This window comes from Nannospalax galili, unplaced genomic scaffold (assembly GCF_000622305.1).
Source record: "Nannospalax galili isolate Female #2095 unplaced genomic scaffold, S.galili_v1.0 scaffold682, whole genome shotgun sequence".
Taxonomy (NCBI): Eukaryota; Metazoa; Chordata; class Mammalia; order Rodentia; family Spalacidae; genus Nannospalax; species Nannospalax galili.
The window spans coordinates 772,311-787,227 of NW_008348076.1; the positions used below are offsets into that span (position 1 = coordinate 772,311).

At 42.8% G+C, this 14,917-nt stretch overlaps 1 protein-coding gene across 1 annotated transcript in view; it reads right to left on the reverse strand.

Moving 5' to 3' along the window:
* Usp34 (ubiquitin specific peptidase 34) overlaps positions 1 to 13,515 on the reverse strand; it is a 239,249-nt gene extending 225,734 nt beyond the window's left edge. Inside the window, exon 1 of the mRNA XM_008844481.3 lies at positions 13,399 to 13,515. Within this exon, the coding sequence (XP_008842703.1) occupies positions 13,399 to 13,441 (43 nt within the window). The 5' untranslated portion in view covers positions 13,442 to 13,515. The remainder of the gene's footprint in view (positions 1 to 13,398) is intronic.
* Between the last annotated feature and the right edge of the window lie 1,402 nt (positions 13,516 to 14,917).

Genomic DNA, 14,917 nt, shown 5'->3' on the forward strand with positions numbered 1-14,917 from the left:
AGAGCCTCTCCTGTCCTCCATAGGCATTGGCACGACATGGGTGCACTTACCTACATGCAGGCAATACACACATACACATTAAAAAAAAATTTTTTTTAATTAAAAGGTAAAAAAGAGCTAATCACCTGCCATAGGAAGAAGTCAACAGAGTTTATACTAGACTTTAATAAGGTGAGGTCAAGTGTTTATCAAGTCAAAAATAGTATCAAAAAATACAATACTGGGACTGGAGAGATGGTACAGCAGCTAAGAGCACTGGTTGCTCTTTCAGTTCCCAGCACCCACATAGCAGCTAACAACCACTGTAACTCCAGTTTCAGGGGATCTAGCCCCTGTAAGCATTGCACAAATGTGGTACACTTGAATACATGCAGGTAAAATATTCATACACAAAAATCAAAAAAATTAAAAACTAGTAAAAATAAGATCAAAATAATATAGCCCATTATTGTCATTATTCTTTTCTTAGTATCTTATTTTTATTTTATGTGTATGAGTGTAAGTGCACCTGTGTGGTGCAATGCTCATGAGGTCAGAAGACGAATCAGATTCCTTGGATCTGCAGTCATAAATTCAGGTTGTTAGCAGCCATGTGGGTTCTGGTAATCGAACCTGGGTCCTCTGCAAGGGCCCACCAGTGCTCTTAACCACTAAGCAATCTCTCCAGTCCCCAATTATTGCCAATATTCTGAAGTTATTTCTTATGAGCAAAATTCATGCTATAGCATTTTCAGGATTAAAGAAGCTTAAAATGATCAAACTAGAGCCAGGAGTGTAACCTCAACGCTCAAAAATGAGCCAAAGGATCAGAAGTTCAAGGCCATGCTGGCTACACAGTGAGTTCAAGGCCAGCTTGGGCCACATGAGAGTCCAGCTCAAAACACTGAAATTAGAGTCACTCAAGATGGCTCACTGACTAACAGCACTTGCCTGACAATTTGAGTGTAATCACAGAACTGCATGGTATAAGACAAAAATTTAGCTGGGTGCAGTAGAGCACACCTTCAGTCCTAGCAAAGGCAGACAAATCTCTGTTAGACTGAAGCCAGCCTGATCTACACAGTGAATTCCATTCGGCCTAGCCAGGGCTACAGGGAGACCCTATCTCAAAACCACAAAAACAAAAAAACAAAAAAAAAAAAAAAAAAAAAAAAAAAAAAAACAACTTACAGGCTCCACATACAAGCCTTGACTCAAGTGCCCTCCACCAAAAAATACATTTAAAAATATAAAAACCAGGGCTGGAGAGATGGCTCAGCGGTTCAGAACACTATTCTTGCAGAAGACCCAGGTTTGAATCCCAGCACCCACATGGCAGCTAACAGCTGTCTGTTAACTCCAGTTCCAGGGGATCCGACAGCCTGTCTTCCGTGGGCATTGCACAACATGGGTGTACTTACCTACATGCAGGCAATATACACATACACATAAAATAAATAAATATTAAAAAAAAATATATATCTATATATAAAACAAACTCAAACCATGCCCAGCCCTAAAGTAGATGGAAGAATAATTTTATTTATTTATTTATTTATTTATTTATTTATTTATTTATTTATTTTTAATGTGTATGACTGTATTGCCTGCTTCTAAGTGCACCTGTGTCCTGCAATCCCTATAGAGGTCAGAAGAGAGCATCGGATCCCCTGCAAGTGGTGTTAGATGCCATGTGGGTGCTGGGAATCAAACCCAGGTCATCTGCAAAAGCAACCAGTGTTCTTAACTGCTGAGCCATCTCTCCAGACCCAAATAATTGAAAAAAAAAAAAAAAAAATCAAAGAAGGTACGGGATCCCCTGAAACCGCAGTTATGGATGGTGGTTAGCCACCATGTGGGTGATGGGAACCAAACCTCTGTTAAGTGTTCTCAACTGCCAAGTCATCTCTCCAACTCCCTACATACCAAGTTTGAGGCCAGCCTGAGCTACATGAAGCCCTGTCTTTTTTTAAACAAATGAACACACCAGGCATCACGGTATATGCTTGTAATCCTAGTACTCTGGAGGCTAAAGAAGGAAAATGAGGAGTTTGAAACCATCCTGTGCTATACAACTAGTTTCAGTCAAGCCTGAGCAAAACCATACCTCACTATCTATGAAAAAATATAGTAAACATAGGTATAAATATATAATTTTTTAAATATTTATCATTTTTATTTTATGTGTATGAATGTATTGCCTGCATGTATGTGAGTGAACCAGTGTCGTGCATTGCCGCAGAGGTCAGAGGAGGGCTTCGGATTCCCCTGGAACTGGAGTTAAGGACGGTTCGTAGCCTGCCATGTGGGTGCTGGGAATCGAACCCGGGTCCTCTACAAGAGCAGACAGTGCTCTTAACCGCTGAGCCTTCTCTCCAGCCTCTAAATATATAATTTTAAACCATGAGGAAAAAAAACAGAACAGGCCTCTCTGGGAAAAAAAAAAAATTTAAGTCAAGACTTAAAGGCATAGAAAGACTTAGCATTGAGTGCTGGGCTTAGCAGCACATATACTAATATACTATTTCACGCTCCTCATTCCCAACAAAATACTCTAGCCAGGTGAAGGCCCAGCTCCATCTTCCATTTTCCTTGAAGCCTAGCCTAATCCATTTGATCAGAATTAATCTCTCCATAGTTTCTTATGAGCTTCTCAACTTCCATAGTCAAAACTTTTTTCTTCTTTATGGGGGCGGGGGGGAAATCAATCCTAGGACTGTGTGTGTGCTAGGCAAGCACTCCACCACTGAACTGTATCATCAACCTAACTCCTCTTCAAAAGACTTTTTTAAAAGGGGAAAGGGAAGAGAAGGCATGACGGCTCATGCCTCTAATCCTGCCCCATCTAAGCCAAATCATTCTATTATTTCTATGATTCCTACCTGTGAGATTTAACAAAAGTATGTGAAGTTAATGTTCAAATTGCTACAGAAGTAGAGTCCCTGAGACAATTTCCTCTCTTTACTATCATGCCCAAGAATGCATTCAATAAAAAAAAACAAAGAAAAAACTTCTAATTTCAATCTTTTCTCACTATAGATATGCTGTAAGAAAATCTTTTAACACTAGGCAGCAAGCCACAGCCCCCAGAAAACCACATGAAAGCCAACAACAAATACAGTATATAGTTGCTAAATTGTTTGGGAGGTTAGTTATATTAAATGCACCTTCCTCTTATATTTCCAATTTGCCATAGATTTAATTGGGATACAATCCCATCATAAGGGTAGAAGCATCTGTATTGTCACTGTGTAACTGCACAATCATGGCACTACCACCTCAGATAATTTAGGCACACTATTTGAGAGTTTTATGTTATGCTAGCTTTCTGAGCAACAATCTAACATAGCTAGAGTTTTCAAATTTACTTATAAAGCAATTATACCCTTTTGTCTCCAAAAGAAAGCTTAGTCAAGTGTGATGGTTCACACTCAATCTCAGCGCTCAGGAAGCATAGGCAGTTTTAAGGTTGACATAGCAAGCTCCAGGATAGCCAAGGTTACGCAGTGAGACCAGGCCTCAAAACAAATAACAACAACCAAAAAAAAAAAAAACTCACAAAACAGAAATCTTACAATTGTAAACCAAATTAAAATTCAGCTTTTCAGGTTGTAAGAATGGACAAGGCTCAGGACTAGAGATGGCTCAATGGTTAAAAGTTCTGACTGCTCTGCAGCAGACCAGAGTTAGGTTCACAACACCCACATAGTAGCTAACAACTCCCTGTAACTCCAGATTCAGGGGCTCTGATACCCTCTACTGACCTCCATGGGCACTACATGCACGTAGTGCACTTACACACATGCAGGCAAAATGCTCATACACATAAAATAAATCATAAAAGAAATGTTCAAAGCTACCAGCTATTAGGAAAACCTGAACATTTAGTGCAAGCTGGAAACTTACATTGGAGATGAGCGGAGGCGTACTATGTTAGGAGTCTTTGCACCTGCTACCTGGAAGGCTGGATCAGTGCTAAGCACTCAGAGAACAACTTTCATAAGCACTGGACAACCAGTGGCTCCCTGTGTCCTAAATGACCCAACAAACAGGCTGGGTCTTCAGTTTATATGCCTTCCTGCCAATAGGTCCTCATAGCATCCATCATGAAGAAGGGACTGACACAAACTCCACTCTGTAACAGACATGCCATGTTGCTATAGTAGGTTTACTTGAGAATCACCTTAACATGTTAGGGCCAGGTACTTGGAATTCACAAATATATACGCCAATCATCTAAGAAAGCTTCATATCCTACCTTCAGGTACCTTTCTTAGAAGTCATGTCCCTTTATAAACCAAAAAAAACAAAAAACAAAAAACAAAGGCTGACCTCTTACAGCAAATGCAGGTGAGCAAGAAGAGGTCCGTGACCTGGTGTGATGATGGACCACAGCCCACCAGAGGTATCATTTCTGGTGAGTGGTAAGGGTAAAGAGAAAGAATGGATGGATGGATCTGACCTAGGATCCACTGAGAGACTCTGAACCAGACCTAGTTTTCCAGTGAACCACTGAAGTCACAGTTTGACTGTGACAAATAACACAGAATGTATGCTGGCTGTTTAGAAGACCCTGAGCTGTCTTCTTTGGGTAGGGCCATCATTTTCTGAAAAACCTAAGTGGAGGTCTGTCTGTCTCTCTGTGTATGTGTAAATGTATAGCTTATCCATGTTTGTTTGCCAGGGGCAACTTTTTTTACCATAATATTTGGGGGTTTTTGTCTTTTTTTTTTAAACACTATTTTATTATTTTTATTTTATGTGTATGCGTGTATTGCCTGCGTGTAGGTAAGTGCACCCATGTGATGCAACTGCCTGCGTTAGACAGATGAGGCTGTCGGATCCCCTGGGACTGGTGTTACAGACAGTTGTTAGCTGCTATGTGGGTGCTGGGATTCAAACCCGGGTCTTCTGCAAGAACCACCAGTGTTCTTAACCACTGAGCCATCTCTCCAGCCCTACCATAATATTTGTAACTAAATATAAGTATTTATATAAATGACTAAATAGATATTACATTTTACCAAGTTTAAGGATGTGCACCCCCCCGCATGTGTGTATGTGTGTGTGTGTGTAAATGTATATCTTATCTATGTTTGTTTGCCAAGGGAAACTTTCTTTACCATAATATTTGTAAATATAAATATTTATATAAATATAAGAACTTATATAAATTTATATAGTCTCTGATGACTAAGTAGATAGCACATTTTACCAAAGTTCTGAATACTGAGAGGAAGAGTCTGACACTTTTTCTTAGCACTAGTCCATAACTAAAATCTAAGAATTGTGGCTCTGGCCTAGTATTTCATCCAAAGCAGTCACTCTGCTTTGAAATTCTTCATCTAAGAAAGTGCCCAACAAAGACTGCTCCTACATTTCTAATGTAGCATCCTCAATGCCACAGCTTTTAGCCAGCTGATTTCAATTTCTTCTTCTCTGATGAATGTGTTATCAACATCAAAACACAATGAATCCACTGAAAAAATGGAGACCATCTTTGGAAGAATTTTTCTCATTTCTCCACTATTTGATTCCCAAGAGAGAATACTCTTCTTTTTCTGCGAGATCTGCAAGAGTTTGTGTTGCTGTTGGTTCCTGAGCTGCAAGTCCCTGCCTGCAGCACTCCTGTGGCTTTAACCTTCCAACTACAAGGGGGGCCCAAGGCTGGCTTAACATTCAGGTACACTTCAGAGAGAGATAACCTATGCAAGTAAGCAGAGTTGTTATCAATTATATGAGACCTGCCGGTGTGTGGGGTGGCTTAAAATCAGTTGTGTGCGCTTTTCTAAATTAGAGGTCCTAGATCTTACCCACAACGTTGGATTGGGTGACATTATCTATCATTACAGAATCTCATATAGCTCAAACTGGCCTCAAATTCACTAGATAGCCTTGAACTCCCTGCCTCCCTCTACCAAGTGCTGGATTACAGGTGTGTATCACCAAGCCTGATTTATGCAGTGCTAGGGACCAAACTAAGAACTTCATGCATGTCAGACAAGCATTTTACAAACTAAGCTACATTTACGGCCCCAATACCCTATTTTTTTTAAATATAGATTTATTGGGGCAGGAGAGATGGTTCAACAGTTAAAGAGCACTGGCAGCTCTTACAGAGGACGCGGGCATACTTCCCAGCACACACACAGTAACACACAGTTAACAGTAGTTAACAACCATCTGTAACTCCAGTTCCAGGAGATCCAACACCTTCTTCTGGCCTCCACAAGCAATGCATGCATGTGGTGTACTTACATACATACATGTAGTCAAAACACTCATACACATAAAAGTGAATACAAAAAATTCAAATAAGATTTTTTTAAAAAACAGATTTTAATTAGGCCAGGCCTGGTGGCCCACACCTTTCTTTAACAGGGCAAAGAAAGGTGAATTTCTAAGTTTCAAGGCCAGTCTGATCTACACAGCAAGTTCCAGGCCAGGCAGGGTTACAGTGAGACCCTGTCTCAAAAAAACACAAGGGGGCTGGAGAGATAGCTCAGTGGTTAAGAGCACCTATTGTTCCAGAGGACTCAAGTTCAATTCCCAACACCCATGTCAAGCAGCTCATAACTGCCTGTAACTCCAGATCAAGGAGATCCAAGGCTTCTGGCATCTAAGGGCACCCACATGTGCACACACACACACACGATTAAAACTAAATCATGCTGGGTGTGGTGGCTCATGCCTTTAATCTCACACTTGGGAGAGACAGGCAAATCTCTGAGAGATGGAAGCCAGCTTGGTCTACATAGCAAGTTCCAGGTTAGCTGAGGCTACAGGAAGACCCTGTCTAAACCAAACAAATTTTAAAAGCACACAGAAAAAGATTTTTGTGTGTGTGTGTATGTGTGTGCGTGCGTGTGTGTGCCTGAGGAGACCAGAAGAGGGCACTGGATCCCCTAGAGCTGGAGTTACAGGTAGTCGTGAGTCACACAATGTGGATTCTGGGAACCAAACTCCAGTCCTCTCTACAAGAGCAGCAGTGCTCTTAACCCCCGAGTCATCTCTCTAGCCCCAATATTATCATTTTCGTACATCTATTTGTGTGTGTATGCCTCTGTCTGTGTGTGTATGTGAACTATGGCAAGCATATAGAAGTCAGAGGACAACTTTCTGGAGTGAGTTCCCTCCAATGACCATATGTGTTCTGGGGATTAAATTCAAGTCAGAAGGCTTGGCGGCAGAAGCTTTACCTGATGAGCCATCTTGCTGGGCCCCAATATTATCACTTTAAAAAAAAAACCTTTTTAGCCGGGTGTGGTGGCACATGCCTTTAATCCCGGCACTCGGGAGGCAGAGGCAGGGGGATGTCTGTGAGTTCAAGGCCAGCCTGGTCTAGATAGTGAGTTCCAGTACAGCTGGGGCTACAGGGAGACCGTCCCAAAAAAGACAAAAAAAAACCCAAAACAAAAAAAACCTTTTTTTATTCTTTGTATATGCATATTTGTCTATATGTGTGTACCTGCCTGGTCCCCAGAGGCCAAAAGAGGGAACCAGATAACTTGGAACTGAAGTTATAGATTGTTATAAGGCATGCTGTGAGTGTTGGGAAATGAGCCCAGGTCCTCTGCAAGAGCAACAAGTGCTCTTAACCACTAAGCCATCTCTTCAGCCCAATGCTACCATTTTTAAACACATAAAAAATGTTAGTATCTTTCATGAATGTGGTAAAGATAGTAATCAGTGTTTAAGAAAGTACTAATAGTCTCCAAGGTTATTATACTGCATATATTTATTATTTCTAAGTTACATTATAGATATTTGGATTAGAGCTGAGCATGACAACTCATGACTGTAACCTCTCCTTTGGGAGGCTCAGGCAGGACTGCCATGAGTTTTAAACTAGGCTGTGTTAGAGTGAGACCCAGTCCCAAAATACAAATAAATACATAAATAAATAAAACTTGAATTTAAGTGTAAATTATCTTTGTTAGTCATTGTTTCAAATATATTAAGGAAGTTATACACATAAGAAGATTAATTTACCAAGTAAACATCTGTAATTAAAGCCTATACTTGAATATACTATAATTAAGATCAAGTATAGTGACTCAATTCTATACGACCAGTCCTTGGTAGGTTGAGGCAGGAGTACTGCTAAAAGTTCCAGGCCAGAAAGGCCCTGTCATTCCCCTACTATCATCATCCCCCAACACACAAACACAAACACAAATACATACACACACACACACACACACACACACACACACACACACACACAAAGGCCAGACATCATGGTTCTTGCCTGTAAAGACAAAACCTGGCAGCCTGAGGCAGAAGGATCAAGAGTTCAAGGACAGTTGGCAACAGCAAATTTAAGGTCAGCCTGTCTGAAAGATCCTGCCTTAAAAAGAGAACAAAAAAAAAGGTATGGAGGGGGAGGGGACAATGGCTTAGTCCGTATAATAGGGTCCTTAGGTGGTTCTAGACAGACTTCAATGGGCCCTTCACTTGTTGGTGAAATGTAGGTATCTATATAGCTTATAATGTGTATGTCCATGGTAAAAGTTCAGTTTTAGAATCTCTATAGGACTACAGGTACAACTGGTAATAATAATAAAACCAAACACTGATGACAAAAGACCGTTTAAAAACTATGACCAATTTTTAACTTGCTAGCTATATTACATTCTGCCAAATTTGTTTGTCTGGTTTCAAGACAGGATTTCTTGGGGGGGGACGGACCACCTTTGATCCCAGCACTTGGGAGGGAGAGGCAGGTGGATCTCTGTGAGTTCAAGGCCAGCCTGGTCTACATAGTGAGTTCTAGGACAGCTGAGGCTACAGGGAGACCCTGTCTCAAAAAGACCAAACAACAACAACAACAACAAAAACAAAAAACAAGTTCTAGACCAGGGGTGGTGGTGTATGTATACCTTTAATCCCAGCACTTGGGAGGCAGAGGCAGGCCAGCATTTCTGGACTACAGATCAGCCAGGGGTATAGAGTGAGACCCTGTCTCAAAATAAATAATGGGGCTAGAGAGATGGCTCAGCAGTTAAGAACACTTGCTGCTCTTCCAGAGAACCTAGATTTAATTCCCAGCACCCACATGGCAGCTCACAACAGTCTATAACTCCAGTTCCAGGGGATCTGATACCCTCTTCCGGCCTCCACAGGCTCCTGTACACCCACGTTGCACATGAATTCATGCAACCACACGAATACAATAAAATAAATAAAAGTTAAAATAAATAGCAGGGCATGGTGGTACATGCCTTTAATCCTAGCACTCAGGAGGCAAGAGGTAAGGGTATCTCATGAGTTTGAGGCCAATTTGGCCTACATAGGCAGTTATTAGGCCAGCCAGAGCTGCACAGTGAGACCCTCCTTCAATTAAGTATCCCAAGTATTGGGATTACAGGCACATGCCATACATTCAGCTTAAGGTAAAAAGCTTAAGGTATACTTATTTTAGTATATGTATGTATGTATGAATAGTACTTGGATAGCTGAGACAGGTGGCTCACAAGTTCAAACACAGTCTGATACTTAACATCAACACTGCCAATAAAAAAATTCTTTTTAGCCAGGCATGGTGGCACACGCCTTTAATCCCAGCACTCACAGAGGCAGGCAAATCTCTGTGAGTTTAAGGCCAGCCTGGTCTACATAGTGAGTTCCAGGACAGCTGGGGCTACAGGGAGACCCTGTCCCAAAAAAACCAAAAAAAAAAAAAAAAAATCTTTTCAACTGGGCATGGTAGCTCACTCGGAATTTCAGTACTTAGGAAGATAAGGCAGACTGACTATCCCAAGTTAAGATCACCCTGGGCTATATATTTCTGGACCAGCCTGGGTCACAGAACGAGAACTTCAAAATAGAACATGAAAAATAAGACCTTGTTGAGCCATACATGGTGGCACATGCCTTTAATCTCAGCACTCAGGACACAGAGGCAGGTGGATCTCTGTGAGTTCAAGGCCAGTCTGATCTACACAGTGAGTTCCAGGCCAGCTGGGGCTACAAGGAGACCCTATCTCAAAAAGACCAAAAAAAAAAAAAAAAAAAGACCTTGAATGTGTCTGTGTTTTTATTTCTTTTCTTGGTTGGTAAAACTATAAAAGGTAAATTAGGCTTAAAGAAGAATTTTAAGAACATTATTTAGAGGATTTAATTCTCAATTTTTAAAATTAACTTTTTTATTTTATGTGTACGAGTTTTACCTGCATATATATATAAGTGCACCCATACATGCAATGCCCAAGGAGACCAGAATAAGGGCATTGAATGCCCTGGAACTGGAATTACAGACAGCTGTTAGCCACTATAAGGGTACTAGAAATTGAACTCAGGTCCTCTGCAAGAGCAGTCAGTGCAACCACTGAGCCATCTCTCCATCCCCTTAATTCTTAATTTTTAATCAAGGTTAAACATTTGTCTTTATACAACCTAGAGGGGAGAAAAGGATAGCCAAAAGATTAAGTTTATAAGAAAGTCACAAAATTTAATTTTAAAAGTTGATTTTCTTTGTAGCTTTTGTTGGGCATTAGGGATTAAATGAAGCTACAGTGTCTTTCATACTAACCAAGCACTCTAACAGTGAGCTTTTTCCACAACTCTTTTTTTTTTAAAAAAAAAAAGTATTTTAAGCCAGGTGTGGTGGTGCATGGGTACTTTAATCCCAGCACTTGGGAGGCAGAGGTAGGTGGATCGCTGTGATTTCAAGGCCAGCCTGGTCTACATAGTGAGTTCTAGGACAACTGGGGCTACAGGGAGACCTTGTCTCAAAAAGACCAAAAAAAAAAAAAAAAAGTATTTTATTATTTTTATTTTATGTGTATGAGTGAACTGCCTGCATGTATGTGAATGCACCCATGTCATGCAATGCCACAGTGGTCAGAAGAGGGCTTTGGAGTCCCCTGGAACTGGAGTTAAAGATGGTTTGTAGCCTCCATGTGGGGGCTGGGAATTGAACCCAGGTCTTCTGCCAGAGCAATCAGTGCTCTTATCCGCTGAGCCATCACTCCAAGGCCCTCCACAGCACTCTTTACTTTTTATTTTGAGTCAGTGTCTTACTAAGTTGTCTAGGCTGGGCTTTTTGACTCATTTTGTTGCCTAGGACCCATGAACTTGTGAATCTCCTGTCTTGGTCTTGAGTAACTGGGATTACAGAGAAGCATGTTGTCACCAGGCCAGGTTATCTCAAAACTTTTAGTCATACCTCAACCATCTGCTCCATCCATCCCATCATACCCATGGGCAAACATTACTATTGTGAGATATGGTATATCTTCTGTTCTCAGAGAATTTAATAGTACATTTGGGATACAGAAAAAGCACAAATGAAAATAATTTTAAGACAACTTACAGTGTTAAATAATAAAGGGCACCAGGCATGGTGGCGGCATGCCTTTAATCCCAGCACTTGGGAGGCAGAGGCTGGTGAATGTCTGTGAGATCCAGGCCAGTCTGGTCTCCATAGCAAGTTCCAGGTCAGCTGTGGCTACAGGGAGACCCTGTCTCAAGAAGACCAAAATAATAATAATAGTGATAATAACAATAATTAATAAACGAAGTATATGTGAGACTATTGTAGAACAGACAACTTTTTCAAATAAGCCTTAAAATAACATTAAGAGACTAACCACCTTTATAGACCACTAACTTACACCAAAGTTTCAGGAGTTTTACAATCTTAATAGTATCTTTTTTCCTTTAATTGATTATTAACCTATGTACATGTGTATATGTGGCATGCATGGGTTCCAGGACTCAAATTCAGGTTGCAGGCTTGCATAGCAAGCACTTTTACCCACTGAGCCAGCCCACTTGTCCTTTCTTTATGATCCAGATGCCACCACTTTTCAAAAGACTAATAAACTTTCTTTAGTTACTATGTTTATAATTTTCCTAGTTAAGTTTAAATAATTTTTTTAAATCACCTCCCCAAATTATTTTTCCTAGTACATGCTAGACAGCAAAATTATTTCCCTTTTCCAGTTTGAGAATAAAGTCAGAATCACTAACATATACCTAAGATACAATATATTTGCTGAAATAAGTATTACAAGGACCTATGTTTACCATATTACCTGCACCAAAAATTAAATTCAGGTCAAAATACAAATCATCTTAAATTCTAGGAACTGGATGGCGTGACACACACCTTTTATCTCAGCACTCAGGAGTTAAGAGTTCAAGGCCAGTCTGTTCTACATACTGAGTTCAGGCCAGCCAAGGGAACATAGTGAGATCTCAAAACAGTAATAATAAAAACTTAAGATGGCACAAAAAATGGATAGTTTGAAAATGTGCAAATAGTACTTCCACCTGTCAGGAAGTAAATACACAGTTGAAAATAAACTAGAGCTCTTTCATTTTTCTCATTACCTTTAGTCATTAAAGTGAAATTCATGCACACCATAAAGTAAAATTTAAACATTAACAGAACAGTATATTCTATAAATCAACTGCTTAAATGAATGTATTAAAAAAATAGGTAGTTTGGAAGTCTGTCAAAATATCACACTGAATACAAGTTCCAATCCCACAAAAATTTCATAAATAAGCATTTTCTCACCAATCAAGTTTTTGTAAATTATCTTTTCATCTAATTCACGTCTTCCAATCTAGGCCTCTGGGCCCATCAGTCGCTGACTTGCAATCTAGTTTCTTTAAGCAGATACCTTCTTTCAAGGACCAGAAATAAATTATGTAAAATAATAATAAAGTACAAGGAATAAAGCCTTTCATATTAGGAAACATACCATGACTATTTCGGGATAGTTATCTCTGGTACTGCGATCTCCTTATAATAGAATTTACTACTTAACCGACGAATGGTTCTCTGAAGAAACACTCTTTTCTGGCTTTTTTTGAAAAAAATTAAGGTATGGCGGTTCCAATCATAAGTATTGCAGTTCATTTTCAGCTATTTAAGGACTGGCAGATGGATTTAATACACCCACACACCCCCAAGGGAGGGAAAAAATCACCACCCTTCTCCCACAGACTTTAATGAAAATTAGCAGGTAAGCGAGGCCTCCGCAGCAGGACGCTTGAAATCAAACAGGGCGGCCCTAAGGCTCGGACCGTGGGGGAAGCCTAGTCCTCCGACCCCATAGCTCCTCACCTTCCCGGCAGGGCGAAGGAGACGGAAGGCTTCCTTACTGCCTTCATTGACACCTGTAATGAGGAAACTTTCCGCGAGCGTCCAGGCCTGGCTGGCCCGGAGCTCCGCCGCGGCCTCTCGGGCACACAGGTAAGCGGGCAGGCCTGGGCCCGAGGCGCCGCAGCGGCCCCGCCACGGCCACCGGGCACCTTCCCGGAGAAGGCCCGCACGCCGCACGGCCGCGCCGGAGGTTCCCGTAGGCCGGCGAGCTACGGCAGGCCGGGGAGGCACGGCAGGCCCGGGAGCAGCGCTGGGCCCTAAACCCAGCACCCCGACAGGCCGCCGGCCCGGCTACTTACTTTCATTTAACACCTCCACCAGGTCTGCGCAGTTCTCGCACATCGTTCGGCCGCCGCCCCCCCCCCTCCCCCGCTTAGGATCGCACTGACTGATCGCGACCGGCGGCGCGGGGACTGGGGAGGACGGGGAGGGGCGGGCGGGAGAGAAGCAGCAGAGTCACTTCAACACCGACCAGACACCGCGGCCACCGCCGCCACCGCCGCCGCCGCCGCCATTTTAGTGGAGCGCTCGGGCTGCGCTCGGCTCTTTCCGCCCAGGCGAAGGAGCCGTCGAGAGGCGCCTCGCGCTCTCATTCCTCCGCCCTCCCCGCTCCTCCCGCCCTCGGCCTCTCCCCGCACACACGCCGCACGCCCGCGGGAGCCGCAGGCTGCCCTCCCTTTCCTCTTCCGTCCGCCTCCCCGCCCTCGCCCTCGGCTAGCGCTGGATGGGTCGCGCCGCTCGTTCCCCGGCCGTGGTGCTTGGCCGTCTGGCCTCCGGCCCGCCAGGGGTGGTCGTGGCCGGCCGTCCCGCGCTTTCGGAGCAGGGCCTGGGAGAGGCGGGCCGGTTCCTGCTCGCCGCCCTCTTCCCACCTGGCCCTGTGAGAATGGAACAACCCGGGGCGCGTCGGAACGTGAATCTGAGCCGTTCTCCTGCAGATGTCAGGTCTCTTGGCTGGACTGGGAATGGCGGCGAGGAGGCCCCCCCTGGGCAAGCCGGGTTTTCGCACGAGGCTCCTCTAAGTGCTGGCCAATTCAACGCCGCAAATGGTGTGTTTGGGGTATTTCGGCAGAGGCGGACGGCAAGAGCTGTTCGTGTGAAGGACGAAGCCTTTGCAGAGTGGCTTATGACTGTAACCCCCATGCACAGGCATGAAGATGACTCCGAGTTGAGGGCAGCTGGGTGGCAGAGTGAGACCTTGTGTTGAAAAGAAGAAATGGGGAATGAAGATAAAAACTCGACTGGACTCTGCTATTAAGAATGAGTTATTGTTAGGAAAATTTCCGTACACCTTCACTGAGTTCTGTGTCCAACATGTTTACATAGGAATGACTGCAAAGTCTAAAAGATCACGTCCATAATCTGAGCCCTGAAACGAGAGCACCTATTAAGAGGCCCTGTGGCGATTGTTGTGTTTCGTAGAGGCATTTCTCACGCGTTTTCTCCAGTGAGCCCACCTTACCCTACAGTATGCTTTGAAGTTGGTGCTATAGTTTCTCCCTCACGTTTTAAGTTATTCCCTCACGTTTTAAGTTATTCCGTATGCCCAAGTGAGTCTTAGGATATGTGCAGCTATTTTACTGCCAGCCTTTTCCCTTTTTTTCCTACTTACCAGGTTTGTGACACTTGAGTTTTGAATTCCGTAGACGACATCTTGCAGCTAACCTCCATGTCCGACCTCCTACTCCTTTTTTTTTCTGCCAGCAGAACCGAGATCTTTCCAAGTGGCATCGATGAGACTTTAATCTCAGGGAGGAACGCCTGCCCTAAAGGATATTTTTGATTTGTTTTCAACTACAGTCTTGATAGTATGGTTTCTTT